This window comes from Carya illinoinensis, chromosome 10, assembly GCF_018687715.1.
Source record: "Carya illinoinensis cultivar Pawnee chromosome 10, C.illinoinensisPawnee_v1, whole genome shotgun sequence".
Classification (NCBI taxonomy): Eukaryota; Viridiplantae; Streptophyta; class Magnoliopsida; order Fagales; family Juglandaceae; genus Carya; species Carya illinoinensis.
In genome coordinates, this window is record NC_056761.1 from 17,074,400 (window position 1) to 17,092,975 (window position 18,576).

At 40.1% G+C, this 18,576-nt stretch overlaps 1 protein-coding gene across 1 annotated transcript; it reads right to left on the reverse strand.

Moving 5' to 3' along the window:
- Window positions 1-1,332: 1,332 nt before the first annotated feature.
- LOC122278813 (pentatricopeptide repeat-containing protein At5g66520-like) lies at window positions 1,333-3,405 on the reverse strand. Its single transcript, XM_043089014.1, has one exon. The coding sequence runs from the start codon at window positions 3,133-3,135 to the stop codon at window positions 1,822-1,824; it is 1,314 nt and encodes a 437-aa protein (XP_042944948.1). The 5' UTR covers window positions 3,136-3,405; the 3' UTR covers window positions 1,333-1,821.
- Window positions 3,406-18,576: the final 15,171 nt, after the last annotated feature.

Consider the following 18,576-nt stretch of genomic DNA (forward strand, 5'->3'; position numbering starts at 1 on the left):
TTTTTTTTTGTTATACAATATTAAACTTCTTAATATAGAATCCAAAATGAAAATATAAGAAAAATTATTTAATGTTAATAATTTATATGAAAAATAGTTGAGAGGTTTTATCCTATACACTTCATTGAGTAAAAACATATATATATATATATATATATATATATATATATATATATATATATATATTTTTTTAAGGTCTCAATTATAATCTTATATGTTTAATGTGATAAGAAAATATCTAGATTTTGCATGAAATTTGATAAACTAGCTTACAAACTAGAATTAAAGATGTCCTTTTAAAAGATCACTTGATAGTATCTATGAAGAAAATAAATTCTAAATATTTCATTATAAAAATAATAATGGATTAATATTATTCTATAAAACATTATCATCAGAAATTTGAAATATATATTAAGTTGTGTTTTTTAAAATTTTATTTCTATGTAAATTTAGCAAATTATTGAGATCTAATGTTATATATAGTTATATTTTATAAATTTTTTTAGTTTTTTTTTAATTTAATTTTATATAAACGTGTCACGTAATAGAAAAGTTGGTCCTCCCTCGTAAAAGTTTTTGGTACCGCCACTGCTAATCTCAGAGTCTATAAATTTTAGACCGGACTGAACCGAACTCTTATATATATTTTAAAAATATTTTTAATAATTTAATATATTATTTTTATATAGTAATTATATAAATTAATGATATAATTTTCATCTAATTTATTAACATTGACCATATAAAATATTTTTTTAATGAGTTAGTTACATAATTTACATTAATAATTCACTTAATTTTAATTTAGTAATTTATATAATTTTTTTATTAATTTCTTTGGGGGGAAAAATAAAAAAATAAAAAAAATAATCAGATCGTACCGAACATGGACTGGACTGACTAGCTGTTCTTCCTGGTAAGAGAAAAATGATGGACCTCACCCCCCCAGACTAGACTGATTTCACCCCTAGTTGAGGGCAAGTTTGGCAAATGGGATGAAATACAAAATTTTTACCTCATCATTATAACTTTTTCAAGTTTTACACAAAATATAATAAACAATTCAATATTTTCAAATACCAATTCAACTTTTTTAAATTTCAAAACAATAATAATATTAAAAAAAATATTTTAAACTTTCTTCTAAAATAAAAAATCTTTATCTCACTATCTAAACATACCTGAGTCTTCCTGTGTTTGCTTAATTAAGTGGATAAATAAAATCTCTTTTTACTTAAATATATATATATATATATATATATATTGAGATGTCGTTTAGTGAGCAGTAGACGTTTGGGCCTATGTTAAAAGACAAATGATTAGTCGATCTGGGAATGTCAATATCCACCTGCACTGAAGATAAACCATCATTCATGATCTTCCTTTCATCCAATCAGCTTTGGGATGAGACTTGGAAACAATGACAATTTGCCCTGTACCACACACCAAAATGTAGCATTTCAGAGACTTTGATCACTGCCAGAGTATGAGCAACCTTTTTTCACGACCTGAACCTCATCAAAGTAAACCTTTCGGATCGTAGCTAGGAGTAAGCCCAAGACTCGCCTATCAAAATTGTCTATAATATGGGAAAACTCCTAACTCAAACCTAGGATGTCCGAGTATAAGCCACCTAAACTTCTATTCTTTTTACTTATACTTATTGCACCACTTTATCTAAATCATCAAGAACTAATCTATTTAAAGGAACTTATGATGATGATGATGCTTGAATGGTTCCTAAGTTGTTAATAGTCGCACCAATTCAACAGAGTTTGCCAATAACAGAGGAAATAGTAGAGTTTCCCATTAATAGAGTTACCGGCTTCTGATGAAACTAGAGCCTCTAGCCTTCCTCACATTTTCTTCACCCATTAATTTCCTCAACCCTTCTGCTTCATCCCACTTCTCACCCAAAACATACAAATCAGAAATAAGGGAATAAATCCCTCCATCATTCTCTGGCTTTACCATTCTCAACACCCGATCAATTACTTTCTCAGCCATCTCAAATTGCTTATGCTCCCTACAAGCTGACAAGAATGAACCCCAGACAACAGCATTGGGTTCCCATCTCATTGTCCTAATAATCTCATAAGCCTCCTCTAACAGTCCCGCCTTACCTAGCATATCAACCATGCACCCATAATGTTGGATTCTTGGCTCCAAGCCACATTCTTCAATCATCTTGAAATATTTACGGCCCTCCTCGACTAATCCTGTACGCATACATGCACTAAGAATCCCTGTTAGAGTCAATTCGTTGGGTCTTACACCAGCTGTTTGCATCATCTCAAACAAAGTCAATGCCTCTTTGCTGAAGCCATTTTGTGCCGACCCACAAATCAACGCAGTCCAAGTCACGACATTTCTTTCTGGCATCAGTTCAAAGACCTGGCATGCGTTCTTCATGTAGCCGCATTTGGTATACATGTCAACCAAAACTGTACCAAGTTCCACATTTAACTCCCACCCATTCTTCGTGATAAACCCATGGACTGATTTCCCCACCAAAACTCCAAGAGAACCCATGTGGGCACACCCCGATAGAACTGATCCCACAGTGACTTGGTCAGGTTTTAAAGTCTCACACGTCATCATATCTCTAAACAGTGCTAACCCACGGTCAGGATTCCCGCTATTCACGTACGCAGCTATCATGGCAGACCACGATGCGACATCCCTCAGTGGCATTTCCTCAAAAACTGCACGCGCTCTCTCCACATTCCCTGTCCTCCAATACCCGGAAATCATCGTATTCCACGTGACTGTATTTCTTTCCGGAATTTCATCAAATAGCAAGCAGGCACTCTCAAACGACGTGACAACGTACGCATGAAGCATAGACGTGGCTACGTAGACGTGACAACAGAAGCCTACCTTGATAATATGGGCATGGAAGTGTTCAATAATGATCCGGCTCTGCAACTGGGCACAAGCTTTTATTGTGAAATGAAGCGAAAAGCTATCTAATGGGAGAGATAACTGATGCATTTTCGAGTATAGGTACAAGGCTTTGTGTGGAGAAGAAGCATTTCTGATAGCTAATGCCCATGAGTTGAAGCTTTTGGTGGACCAGGAAACCAAGTGGTTCGTGGGGTTCAGTAGGCGACGGGAGAGACTGACAAGCATGGCTTGTCTTGGTTAATAATTGTTCACTCCTTTTTAGAAAAACTTAGACGGCATGTAGCAAACGATCCGGAGGCACCAAAATATGACAACCAATTTCACGCTCTTTGAGGGCACTACTGTTGGGCGCTAAACCAATTCATGCATCAAATAATATGTAATAAGCTGTGTTGTGGAGATGTTTCAAGCTATGAATGGCTTGAAAGTTATGGGAACGTCTATATTGTCTAAGTCAGTAATCACAATGGAAACCTCCTTTTACAATACAAATGGATCAAATAACCTTTGCGTACTTGGGTCATTTGTATATATAGAACCTGTGAAACTTTTGTTATCGTGTGATAGCGGGCTTATCCACTATTTGAAATTCAAGTTCTGGGGTGGAGAACTTATCCATACTTGAATGATTGGATAGCTCTCTTTGCCCAAAGAACTCTCAAACAGTTATTCTTTCAATGGTCATGACGGATTGAACTCTAAGGATGGATCAAGCTCTTAGGGGACCCTAGGTTAACAGCCCAAGTTGTAACCTATGCCCACAGGACAGCCCAATAGGCCTCGTAGTGGTATTGAGCCCCTTCCAGTTAACCTGCGAAGTCTCATAAGCATGATGGGACTTGTAATCATAGCGTTCTATTGTTATTTGGGTTTTTTGTCATTTGTGCCCCTTCGTCATAATGTCGTTTCGCTTTTGTGCTCTTTTACATTTTAAACGTCGCAAGTATTTATAGCTTCCAAACACTTTCTTTCCCACTTTTCCTCTTTCGATTCCTCTCTTTCTTCTCTCGAGTACTCTGCTGTCCTTGCATCCACTTTGTCCCACTTTGTCCTTTCCAGTGCTCTATTTTCCTTGTGTCCCCTTTCTCAACCATAATTGAAAATTCATGGCTTTCTCTAAGAGCAATCCTACGGCTTCCTCTCACGGGGCTAGTTCCTCGCGACCTCGTGACCCCCCTATTCGTCTTGGAGGGACTCTTGCTAACCGTAATAGGAAGGAGAAGGCGTTTCTCTTTCTATATTTGAGGGTCAATGATGGTCATCGACTATTTCCCCTCTTGAACTAGACATTGCGAGGGATAACTTCCACATCCCTAATTCAGTGACTTTAAGGCCACCTGAATAGCATCAGGGAGCTCTCGACGCTAGAGGTATGGCCATTTATGTTGCCTTATATTTCATCATGTTTATGATGGGGCTTCATTTGCCCTTTGTAAGACCTGTTCGTGTCATGTTAGACGTCTTGGGACTTGCTTCCGCCCAACTGCCTGAAGGATTTTAATGGCTTGCAGTATTTTGTGGAGGTGAGTGTTGGAGCCTACGGGTGCTGAATATCCCGATCTCAAGGCTCATGAGTTTCTTTCCCTCCATGGATGTAAATGTTTGGATAAGAATCTTTGTAGCTTTAGTTCTCATAATAAAATAGTTCAATTAGAATGAAAATATTCTCATTCCAAGGACTGGCAGAGCATATTTTTCTTTGTTTTAGGTGATGGTTGGAAATTTCTTACGGATGAGATCTCGAATCAAGAATTCCCCATTAGGGTTTTGTGGTCTCCAGTTCCTGATGAGCATGAATTTGAGATTCTCCTTTCTACCTGAGAGGAAGCTCGAATCCAATTGGTGCAGGCTTGGACGGATAAGAATGCTAGCTCCACTTGGTTGGATGTCATCTTGACCCCTCCCAATATTGATAGATTTTTAATGGTGCCCATTCGGGTGCATGTTCTTGGACGTGAATTTTTAAGTGCCCCATCACCGGTGAGTGGCCTAAAGAGGGGGCTGTAGCCCACTGTTGGTGGAAGGAAGAAAAAAAAGGTTTGTGTGACCATGGCTCCTCCAGATGAATCTAGTTCCAAAAGGAGTGGCCCTTGGCTGCCACCTTTGGTGAGTGGCCCAGAGGAACCAAATCCTCCCCCAGGACCTTCAACTAATTCTCTTGACGAGATTATGACAGAAGCCGAGGCTAATCTCAAGATGGGGATAGCTGCTAAAGCCGCCCTATCACCTATACCATCTGTCGCTACTCAGTAGGATGGTGACGGTGTTAACTTATATGAGGGCGACATCGTAACTTTGAATCCCAAGTTGCTTAACGCACCCCTGACTATGCCTGGTAGCTTTCCTTGCTTTGATGCTTCTGGGGAGTCCCCTGACTATGAGAATGTTGAAGACCCACTAATTGCGTCTGGCTTGCCCCTAGCCTCGACCATCTCGGATGGAGTTACCACAGAGTTGCCCTTTGTTTTTCCAACAATACCCCCTCTTTGCCTTTTAGCATTTCCCCTGTTGGGAGCGGTGAGCCTTCTTCAAATTTTCCATAGGAAAACCCTCTTGTTAGTCCTTCTCAAGTGCCACCTACTGGAGATGACGATGTAGAGTTGCCCTCCAATCAATGGGTGGGAGTGAACACAAGCATTCCTCCGACTATTCCTGCAAGGTATGTTCAAGATACTCTTGCCTCGGCGGGCTTCGCTAGTGTCTCCTTAAGGTTCATCTAGCTCTTCCAAGCACTCGCATGCTCGCTGTGAAGAGGCATTTCACTCTTTTGTTTATCATCTTCGAAGTATCCTCTCGCAGGTGAGTTCCTTTACTCTAAGGTTTTATTTATTATTTTTTTTCTCCTTTTGACTCTATCTATTTTTTTGTTAGGGAGTTGATCGCTTGGTGGCTGCCTGGTTGAGGAGCATTTGGAATTAGAGGAGGAAAACCAATCCATGCAATCCTTCATCGGCCAAACCTATAGTGTCATCCATGTTGCCCACACCAAGAAAGAGGAAATGGCTAGTGAACTATCCCGAGTTGAGGCCCGTTCCCGCAAACTTGAAGGTGAGTTGGCTTCTCTACATGCCTAAGTTGACTTGCTTTGAAGGTAGTTGGCTAGCTCCCTGGAAGAGTCTGATCGTTTTCGCTAAGAAGTAGAGGCTAACGGGAAGGAATGGGATGATCTAGCTACTCGCCTTAACCAAGTGAAGGCAAAAGATGAGGAGCTGAAAAGGGCGAAGTCTTGTTACGCTGCTCTCCTGTTGACCTCAGAAGAAGGGCGTCGAGAAGCCAACACTAGATTAAGCATGGCAGAGGGTGAGAAAGTCAAGGCCGAGTGAGATCTGGAAGAAAGAACTTATGGAGCATGACCACCATTATTTGCAACTGAACCAAGTCCTAGAGACTTGCAAAAAGCAACTGATAGATCTGGAAGCTAAAGTGATAGCATTGAACGTCAAGTTGGGCCACTCTCAAAGTGAGGTTGCTCACATTCTTCTCCAATTGACGGCTGCCTATTCGGTTTGAGGCCGTGCTTGGGGCTTCAGGTTTAAGCTTGGGATTAAACAGTTGCATGAGTTTCTGCTCAACAATCCCTAGATGGATCTTCGTACCCTGGATTGGAAGTCCATTTGAGCTAGCGCCACTGCTTACCATGTCTTTGATTCTTTTGGAAGGGACACTATGCCGGACGCCTTCCCTCCTCCTCGCCCATCTTCAAGTTTTACTTCCCAGATTTTGTATTAGGAAAAAAATATCAAGAAAGTAAATGTTTAACTTGTAGTTTAACTATGACAAGACACCATGTTTAACTTGCAATTCGGTTTTGAGTGATATAAATGCCACTTCACTTAGCAGTATTGTTAGCCTTGCCATCTTGTGTTATTCTCTTAATGGAATTATACTGAAATATCAACTATGTGGCTCTACCTGTGACTTCCCCCTCCTAAAGGGGGTGGGCTATCATTAAGCCATGATTACTCCAACCACGTAATCTTGGCAATTACTGATAGGTGTAGTGGGAGAGTCCCTCAACCAAGTAGCCTTAATGAAAAGTGTGTGGCGAGATAGTACCCCAACCGTGCAACTCTGTCAAGTGGTGTAACGAGAGATAGCCTTGACCGTGTACCTGTACTAATTAATAGGTGTAACGGGAGAGTCCCTAAACCATATAACTTTGGCGAAAAGAGTATGGCGGTAAAGTGTCTCGACTGCATAACTCTGGAGAGAGGTGTAACGGGAGAGAACCTCAACTGTGTAACGTTATCAATAAGTATAGCGGTAGAGTCCCACAACTGCATAACCTTAGTGGCAAGAGTGTGGGGCTATAGTGCTTCAACCACGCAACTCTGGCAAAAGGTGTAACTGAAGAGATCCTTGACTGTGTAACCTTACCTATAGCTATAGTGGGAGAGTCCCTTGACCGCGAAACCTTGGCGATAAAAGTGTGGTGGGATAGTGCCTCGATTGTGCAACTCTAACTAGAGGTGTAACAGGAGAGAGTCTCGACTGTGCAACCTTACTGATAGGTATAGCGAGAGAGTCTCTTGATCGCATAACCTTAGCAAAAATAGTGTGACAGGAGAGTACCTTGACCGCACAACTTTGGTGAGAGGTGTAATGGGAGAGAGCCTCAACCGTGTAACCTTCCCGATAGGTGTAGCATGAGAGTCTATTGATTGCATAACCTTGGCAAAAAGAATATGGCAGGAGAGTGCCTTGACTGCGCAACTCTAGTGAGATGTGTAACGGGAGAGAGCCTCGATCGTATAACCTTACCGATATGTGTAGTAGGAGAGTCCCTCGATCGCACAACCTTGGCAAAACGAGTGTGGTGGAAAAGTGCCTTGACTGCACAACTCTAGTGAGAGGTGTAATGGGAGAGAGCCTCGACCACGCAACCTTATTGATAGGTGTAGCGAGAGTTCTTTGACCATGTAACCTTGGCGAAAAGAGTGTGGCATGAAAGTGTCTCGAGTGTGCAATTCTGGTGAGAGGTGTAACGAGAAAGAGCCTCGACCGTGTAACCTTACCGATAGGTGTAGCAGGGTAGTCCATTAATTGTGTAACCTTGGTAAAAATAGTGTGGCAGGAGAGTGCCTTGATTGCTTAACTCTGGTGAGAGGTGTAACAAGGGAGAGCCTCAACCATGTAAGCATACCCATAGGTGTAGCGCAAGAGTCCCTTGACCGTATAACCTTGGCGAAAAGAGTGTGGCCAAAGAGTGCTTGGACCACATGACTCTGACAAAAGGTTTAACGGGGAAGAGCCTCGACTGTGTAACCTTACCAATAGGTATAGCGGGAGAGTCCCTTGATTAGGTAACCTTGGAAAAAAGAGTGTGGTGGGAGAGTACCTTGATTGCACAACTCTGGCAAGAGCTGTAACAAGAGAGAGCCTTGATTTTGTAACATTACCGATAGGTGTAGTGGAGAGTCACTCAACAACGTAACCTTGGGGAAAAGAGTGTGCGGAAGAGTGTCCCGACCATGCAACTCTGGCGAGAGGTGTAATGGGAGATAGCCTCGACCGTGTAACCTTGTTGATAGGTGTAGTGGGAGAGTCTCTCAACCGTGTAACCAAGGCAACAAGAGTGTAGGCTAGGTGACTACTAAGGCAATGAGATAAAACAAGGTAACAAGAGAAGATAAGATATTATTAAATCAAATTGCTTATTGCATGGAAATTAATACATCACATATTTAAACATAATATATTCTCAAGTACTCAGTGTTGTAAGGGTGGGGCAGTTCACGCCCCATGGTGTCTTTGAGGTGATAGGTTCTGGGGTGATGTCGGCTACCACAACGTATGGCCCTTCCCATCATGGCCCAACTTCCCTTCCTCTGCTGTAGTTACTCCAGTTTCCTTTAGGACTAGGTTGCCCACCTTGAAGGTCCTGGTTCTCAACCTCTTGTTGAAATACTACTCCGTCTTCTTTTTGGAAGCTGTCATTCTTGATTCAGCATCTACCCTCACCTTCTCTAATAGGTCCAAATTTTCTTCCAACATGCATCGAAGCCTTTCCTCCTTGGGCTTGGCAACCCTACTTCCACTGGTATCATAGCTTTGCTCCTATACATGAAAGCAAAGAGTGTTTCACCCATTGAAGTATTTGGTGTTGTTCTCTATGCCCATAAGATTTTGGGGAGCTCATATGCCCGTGTCCCCTTTTTCTCACCTACCTTTTTCTTTAATCTCCCAACAATAGTTTTTTAGGTCGCCTCAACCTGCCCATTTACCTGCTGGTTTCCAGGAGATGAGTATTTGACCTTGATCCTAAGTTCTGTGCACCATTTGCAATAATGCTCGAAGTCAAATTGTTTGTTGTTGTCGGAGATGATGCATTGTGGAATAGTCGACAGAGACAATGATGAACTTGGGCCCCCTTTGCATGGGGGCATACAGCTGACCAGGTCCATGCCTCACTAAGTGAATGGCCAAGGGGAGGTTATCTATCTCAACTCCTCAAGAGGTGCATTTGGGACTGGTGAGTGTAGCTGGCATTGGATGCATCTTTTTATGAACTCCTTTGCATATTTTAGGGCGTTTGACTAGTAGTACCTTGCTCTCATGATCTTCGCAGTAAGTGACCTTCCTCCTGAATGATTTTTGCATACTCCCTCATGCACCTCTCTCATCACATACTCAACTTCTTCCTTTGAGATGCACCTTAATAATGGGATTGAAAAACCCCGTCTGTATAGCGTCCCATCTACCCTGGTGAACTGAGCCTCCCTGCTTCTGACCTTCCTTGCTTTTTCTCGAGAAGTGGGAAGATCTCTAATTTTCAGGTACTTGATTATATCATCTGCCCACCCTGGCATGCTCTCCCTAATCTCTAAGGCCTCCTTCCTTATGGCTGGTGTGTCTATGGCCTGGAGGTTAACCTCCCAAAGCAAAGTCTTCTCCTTATTCACTGATGCCGCTCGTGCCAATCGGTCAGCTTTCAAATGATCTCCTCGAGGGATCCACTTGATTAAAAAAGAATGAAGGCAGCTGCAAACTTCTTGAACTTGGTGGAGGTACTTTATCAACTTTTATCCCTTCATTAAATATTCCCTCGTGATTTGACCAACCATAACTTGCGAGCCTGCCCTCATCTAAACCTCTTCCCCACTTGAGGTCTCTGTTATGGCTAACCCCATGAGTTTTCTTCATACTCGACTTTGTTGTTTGTCACTTTGAAGTTCAATCATATTGCATGATACAACCCAACTCCATCGCCTGTCACCATGTGAATGCCCGAGCTGCCTCCTGCTCGACAAGATGACCCACTTACACGTGCCATTGCACCCTCTCAGGAGCCTTGGGGCACTTCTTCTTGTAAATTCATAAATTTTGCTACAAAATCAGCTAGGACTTGTCCTTTGACAACAGTTTTAGGTACATAAATAATGTTGTACTTGCTCAGTTCGATGGACCATTTAATTAGTCACTCGAGGTATCGGGCCATTGCAACACCTTTTGTAGGGGCGACAAGGTAACGACTCTTATAGGGTGGGCTTGAAAATAAGGGCGTAATCACCGTATAGCTGTTACAACGATGAAAGCAATTAGCTCAATCTTCAGGTATGGTTCCTCTTAAAGCTCTACTTACATAGTATACCGGTCTTTGCTCCTTTCTTGCCTCCCACACTAACACTGCTAATACAGCATCTGGAGTTGCGGCCAAATATAGCAACAAAGGTTCCCCTGGCTTAGTCTGGCTAAGCAGTGGCAAGTGGGTCAAGTACTCTTTTAACTTTGTGAACACCTCTTCGCATCTAGCATCCCAACCTTGGACCTTATTTAGCACTTGAAAGAAATGGAGGCATTTGTCTGTCGATCGGGACACGAATTTGTTGGGCCGCTATACTCCCAACCAACTTCTAGACCTGATTCAAACTCCCAACCAACTTCTAGACCTGATTCAAACTCATAGGTGACTTCATCTTAATGATTACCCGCAACTTCCCAGGGCTTGCTTCGTTGCCCCACTCTGACACCATAAACCCCAGAAATTTCTCCAAATGCGTACTTAGTCGGATTGAGCTTTGTCTTGTACTGCTATAATACACAAAAAGCTTCTATTAAGTCCTTCACATGTTGCATGAACTCCATACTCTTCATCAATAAGTCATCCACATATACTTCCATGTTCCAGCCTATCTGCCATTTGAAAATTTTATTTCCCAGTCTTTGGTATGTTACCCCCGTATTCTTCAGGCCAAAAGGCATGTCCTTGTAGTAGTACAATCCTTGGTCAATTATAAAAGTTGTCTTCTCTTGGTCAGCCCGATTCATCCTAATCTAGTTATACCTCGAATAGGCATCCATGAAACTCAATACTTTATGCCCTACTGTGGTGTCGACTATCAAGTCTATTCACAGAAGAGAAAAGCTATCTTTTGGGCAAGCCTTATTAAGGTATGTAAAGTCCACACACATCCACCATTTCCCATTGGAATTTTTCACCAACACCACATTTGACAGCCACTAGGGTATTGAGTTTCTCTAATAACCTCGACTGCTAACAGCCAATCTACCTCCTCTGCAATCGGCTCATACTTCTCAATGCTAAAACTTCTTTTCTTTTGTTTGATTGGCATGCTTTTGGGTTGATGTTCAGCCTGTGCTCAATGACGTCTTCGCCAATTTCAAGCATGTCCTTATGACTCTATGAGAAGATGTCCTTGTGCTTAAGGAGGAGCTACGTTAGATGACACTTTTCCTCCTTCATCATTTTTGTTATGATCTTTACATAGTTTTTTGGATGGGCTAGATCAAAGTTCATAAGCTCCAAGGGTTCATCTACTTCTCCTTGTCTCAAGGCATCTTTGTCTCTTTTCTCTAACTTTTTCATAAATATCTCTGGTGATGGTGGGGAGATATGTCAACATCTTCTTATATTTCGATCACTTTCACCTCTCTCTCTCCTTGCCTGAGCTCCTAAACATAGCATTCTCAGGCAAGTAGTTGTTCATCGCGCACCTCACCAACCCCTGTAGTCGTTGGGAACTTTATTTTCAGGTGATAGGTCGAGGTGATCGCCCTTAAAGCATTTAACATGAGTCTGCCGATGATAGCATTATATGCTGATCATGTCCTCACCACTAAAAAGTCCATCATGGTGGTGGCGACGTGAGGATCTGTGCCCACTAACACTGGTAGCGTGATGGACCTCATGGGCTGTACTACTTCCCTAGTGAACCCTTTCAACGTAGTTGCTGAGGGATGTAGTTAATCTACAATGATTCCCATCCTAGTGAAAGAGTCCCAAAATAAGACATCTATTGAGCTCCTAGTATCAACTAATATTCTTTGTGTTGTATAATTTTCCACCAGCATCGTTGCTACCAACACGTCATCATGTAGGTAGATGACTCCTCGACAATCCTTATCATCAAAAGAAATCATGGAAGAAGCTTGCATTCAATGCTATTTGATAGGTCTCTCTACATTGTACACTTCTTCATATCTTACCCACCTAGCATATGCTTTCCTCCTGGAGGATGTTGGGCCTCCTTTGGCATATCCTCCGGTGATCGTTTGTATCTCTCCTAGGGGTGGATGTCTTCAATCCATGTTCTGTTTAGGACGTCCATCTCACGGTTCCTACGATCTCCTTACTCTTTTGGGCTATCCCTTCCTTCTTGGGCTCTCGCTTCGTTGGAGCCTATGCTCTAATATTCGGTCGCCCGAATGCTGTGGTGGAGTAGTGTTTTGGGCAACCATATGCTCTAGCTGGCCATTACCCCTCATCTCCTTAATTTGTTGCTTTAGTGTATGGAAATCTTTAGTTCTATGCTCGCTCACATTATGATAAGTGCAGTACTTCTAGGACTATCACCCGTGATCCTCACCATGTCTGGTCTCCTTTACTTTATTATGGCTATGCACACTAGAATAGTGTTCATAATTGTTGTTGTGTCACCCTACATGTCCATCCTGCCTTTCTTTATGCTAGCTCCTTCTCACCTTATGTCCTTCTTCCCAATCTCTTTCTAGCCTCCCTTTGGCACACACTCCTCCTTTTTCTACGATCGAACAGTTAAGGCAATTAGAGTATCTTTGACATTGACAAAGTCGTCTGCTCTATTCATAAATTCTCATAAAGTGGAAGGACCCTTCCTCGCCCTTTCAGCCATGAAAGGACTCCTCGGCCATATGCCCCCAAGCAGAGCAGCCAACATGATCTTCTCATCCTGATCATCAATCGTCATTCTTTTTTTATTGAACTGCACAAAATATGCTTTCAAACACTCCTCTTCTCTTTGCTTTACAGTCAACAAGTACACTGTCAGCCTCCTACGCCTTTGACTCGTCATAAATTGAGTTAAGAACTATCAACCCAACTCTTTGAAACTGTCTATGGATCTTGGCTGCAGTCCTAAACCATCCTCGAGCCATTCCCTTCAAAGTAAGAGGGAAGACCCAACACGCAATCTCTCCGGATAACCCATGGAGTGTCATGTGAACTTTAAAAGTTTCCAAATGCTCCACTAGGTCTTTAGACCCGTCATACATATCTATTAAGGGGACTTTAAACTTTGGTGGCAACAATACTGCCATGATTTTTGCACAGAATGGCATATTGGTGCTAGATAGCAGCTGATCAATCGAGGAAGACGTCCCTATCTTCTTGGGAATCTCCTCATATTTGTCCATTAAACTATGCAGATAGTGATGCATTGTATTCATTTCCTCATTTTCTTGAGAGGGCTTGCCTGCCACGGGACTATGCACTTCCATTTTAACCCTATCAGCCTAGTTAGGCACTGTATCCTCCTTCGAGGTGTCGTTCTTTGCTTTAAGGATCTCATTTCCTTCCGCAACTACTCCACCTCGACGATAAGTTCTTCACCACTTCATTGTCCATATTTCGTGTAGTCACTTCCTGGTCTCTAGTTGCTTGAGAACGAGTTGTGGTGGGCATGTGAAAAGCATGCTATTTGTAGGACAATCAAATCCCATATACGGCACCAACTATTGTGTACGTGTTTCACCGTGACACACACACGATCCCCTGCAACCAAAAAGTTGACTGGCTTGGGGGTTCTGAGGAATGCCTATGATGCCTAAGTTAGTAATCACAATGGAAACCTCATTTGACTATATGAATGGATCATATAGCCTTCATGTACTTGGGTCATATGTATGTATAGAGTCTATGAGACTTCTGTATGTACCTGGGTCATCTGTATGTACAGAGTCTATGTGATAGCAGGCTTATCGGCTATTCAAAATTCAAGTTCTGGGGTGGAGAACTTATCTATACTTAAACTACCATATAGGCTTATAGTTTTACTTGCCCGGATGACTCTCAAACAATTATTTTCTTGGTGGTCAGGATGAATTGGGCTCTAAGGATGGATTAAGCTCTTAGGAGACCCTGGGTTAACGGCCTAAATTGTAACCTAGACCCACAGGACAGCCCAATAGGCCTCGTAGTGGTATTGAGCCCCTAACACATGCGACTTTTCTCTGTCTAAGCTCTTTGTCCGTTTTACTGTTAGAAATTGACAACTATAGTCACACTCAAATAGGGAATTCCACCTCTAATCGCCTACTTCTACCCTTTTTGTCTAGTAAAAAAAGGGATTGGATTAGCGTAATGTGTTATAAATTATGCGTTAAAGCACAAATTAGCACGCCAGATGGGAAAAAGAGTCATCTCTAGCCTACGATAGTGGTCGGATGGTCGCTTGTGCCTCAATGCGACGTGCTTGAGTTTATGGATGGAAGCAAATAATAAATGAAAAGTAAATAAGAATGAGAGAAACATATTTATGTGGTTTAGCATAAGTCTACATCCACGAGATGTTTGGAGGGGAAATCCACAACAATAGATTATTTGTACAGTCTCTCATCTCTTATAGTACAATGGAGGTCGATGGCCCATTTATATAGAGAAATAATCACTTTGGAGCCTCCTGAGTTGAGGTAGAGGAAGCTTTTTGAGAAAGGTCGTTTGATGTCTGCCTTTAGGGTCCCCTTCAGATATAATCATTCCCCTTTCATGTCTTGGGTAGGAAAGCCCCATTCATTGATGCTTTGGGGGTGGTTGGTGAAAAATATCAACTTTAAGTCACATCACCATTTCACTTTGCATGCATGACTTTACTTTCTTCCACAGCTCTTGTCTTTCCTTTCTTCTCCCTCCTACTTTTTTATGATGGCTTTACGATGGACTGAGCTTGGTGTATCTTGAGCATAGTATTTTTTATTTTTTTTCAGGGGGGGGGGTGCTATTTTGACCCCTAAAAGTATGTATGCCCCATCCTTGAATCAAATGGAATCAATCATATTTTTCAAAAACTTGAGCATGCAAAACTTGCAAACACATATTAAAGATGAAGTTTTGTTATGCTTTTAATAACCCAAATCCAACAGAGTCAGTTGCATTTTTTACGACTTGAGTTGGTCATATTTGATTCGCTCCAAGACTTCCAATGTATGCCCCTCTTTCAAGTCAAAATGGAATAGATTATACTTTTGGTAACTTGAGCAAGTGGAGATACGAGATACATGGCACACATCTACCAGATCTAATTCCAACAAGATCAGGACTTAAGTCTGACTCATCTAGAAGGTCATCTTGATGTAATGGAGTGGATGGCCAAGTCTTCTATTTTAGCACTCAATAAATCTCATTGTTTTCACCACCCAAAACCACTTTACTAATTGTGTACATAAAAACAAAACAAAAATCACATTTAAGGAAATAATTAACCAAATGAAGAAACTTTAAAAATGTCAAAGTTCTATCCCAAGTAAGAAGAAGCCCAAAGATCAAATTTGAATCAAACTCTGCAAGGCCCATGATTCTATTTGCAGTGCACACCTAGACGAGTGCAAACTGCAAGGTCTGAAAATCGAAAGAATGTATGATATCAATTTGAATTTGCAAAACCCAGTAGGCTGGAGGTCCAACTAAACTACATTAAATGTTGCAGATATTAATTTTTAATAGGTAAAAACTCCTCTAACTCAGTCTACTAAATTGATAATTAAGCATTTTCTTAATTTAGATTAATAAACTGACATGTGCATGCATATTCATTTAATAGACTGAGTTTGGAGGAATTTTACACCACTCTACAAATTTAGATAGCATATTGCTCTATTTTTGTTTGAGTAATGGTACATGTTAGAAATTCTAGAACAAAGTACAATAGAAGCATTTACCTCGATCAAAAAATCTCATTGAGTGCGGTTGTTCCACGGACTTCTATGATCATTGTTGTTCATCTGGAATTATCATTGTCGATGGTGGAGTGTGCTATGTAGTAATACTAGAGTAATACTAATACATTCTACAACCTAAATGTCAGGACTAAAGAGAACTATAATTGAGATAGAGATTTTCTGTTTGTGCATAAAGTGTCTCATCCAAAGGGAGATGAGCTATACGTAACATCCACAATTGTAACCCCCAGTTGGCCATTAAGGGCTAGACATCAAGGCTTATAAAGTGGCTATTAAGCCATTTCATAACCCTAACCAAGGGAATGGGAAGTGGAAGGGGTGCCCACTATGGGCGCCACTTTACTATATCTCCCATTCGCACATAGTGGGTAAGATCCTTGCATGTCTGCAACTCTTAATATATTCTCAATCTTGTTCATACTGGCAAATAGGATGTTTGACCATTAATCATACTTGTAAAAGATAAATGGGAGCACTATACCAAATATATCTGAGAGAATACCAGCATAGTAACATTCCTACAAGTGTCTCATTATGTCCCAATTCATTTAGCATCTCTAATCCACCTCAGGTCTGAATAACTTAAAGAAATGCTCAATTTCTATAAAAGATTATGTATCCACAGCTATATCGCAACATCCAAGAAACAACGTAACTTGCAGGCAGTGAGTACAAACATAATATTAATGTGTTAGCAAATAGGCTTCCTTTTACCCTCATGTTATTCAGTTTTAGTCCAGCCACTTTTCCATCAATGTTTCTTTAGACTGTATGATCCATAGTCACAGACAACATGCCAAGGTAGCAAACACTAAAATTCCAACCTCATGACAAGGTTAAAGGTCTTCTAAGGGCATAAATAAATTAAAGATAATCACAACAATATAGCAATTATGCTTAATTACTTGTCCAAATCGCATCACAAACTCACTTAATCAAATAAGTGATATTTACCCTCTGGTAAAATCTCAACCTCTAACTCCCATGAGCAAATTATAATGGAAACACTAAATATTATAGGCAAAAATAGATTCTTTCTTATTTACCATCTCAATAATTTTCAATGGGTTTTGAACAAGAACTCGTAAAAATTATTTTTCTTATAAAAAGTCTCATAAGACATGAAGTCTGAGCTACTTTTCATAAACCCATGTCCACTGTCTCGTAGTATGGAAAGCCATTCATTAGTCAATAGTTAATAATTTAAAACAACTAAATCGTCATCTTTCTTAAGAATATACTTTTATAAGATTGTCAATAGTGTTCAAAGAATCCATTTTATTCAATAGGTCGTTAATAATAATGACTAGATACCTTGGATATTTTTTAGCAGATGGTTGGTAGGCCACATGAAAACAATATTAGCAACATTCATTCACTTTTTGTACAAAATTGGTACAAGCAACAATTATGCGCTTAAAGTACTGTTACACCTAAATATCACAAAAGCTAACGATCTAATTCTCCTACAAGAATCAACTATTTAAATCCTTCTAGATAAGTTTTTTTCATCAATTGTGTGATCAATGGTTATCTAAAGGCAACTCAACTAGTGCCAAGGGATGGATTTATACCTCTATCAACTCCAATTTTCCTTTGTCAATCAAATCAACAACCCTAAGTTGGATCATATAAGTAAAATTAATCTAAAATTCTATGTTAAGATTCTTACTATATGAATTCAATACCTTTAGCAAAGAAAATATTACAAATACTCTCTTATAGTCTCTAAACGGTAAGAGAATATTGATATATAGCTACCACGCTATTTATGAGAATCTTTACATTCTAATGAGTTTTGTGAGTCATTATTACTTATGGTACACCCTCATTCAAATGTCTATTCCCATTAATTGGTGAATTACTTCCACTATTTTCTACGATCTTTTATAAATAAATAAAAAAAGATTGAAATTTTTAATATTAAGGTATTTTGGAATAAAAGGTTCTTTCAAAACACTTTCTGCACAAAAAAATAACGTCGCAACATTCTTTACAAGAAATAAATCTTAATAAAATCTATGATATCCCACCCTTGCCGAAAATATGAATATTTTTCTTGACTCATCGAAAAATATTCAAGCTTTTATCCTTCATATTTCTATCTTAATTTGATTCATGTTTATATAAAATAAGCACACAATCACCTAGCCTTACTAAAAGGTGAATGAGCTCAATCTAAGGATGGCATGTTAGGATTAAGGTTGCAACCACATATTACATCAATCCAAGTATGATGTATGTTGAACCCAATGTTTCAAGTTTCATATAATTATATATCCACATATGGAATTTGATAATAACAATTGAATTCAAGTATAAAAGAGTCTCAAACTCAAGTTATCTATACAGTGGAGTCAAGTATATCAATGAATCAAACATGAGCAAGAAAGCGAACAAACTCACAAATAAAGCTTTTAAAGCAATTTTGTACATCTCTAGAAAAATTCAAAATTTGGATTAAAGCTTAAAATTAATATTCTCATAAAGCAT

What these genes read in the sequence shown, in the direction of transcription:
- LOC122278813 (XM_043089014.1), bottom strand. Translation starts at nt 3,135, where the DNA reads ATGCTTGTCAGTCTCTCCCGTCGCCTACTGAACCCCACGAACCACTTG.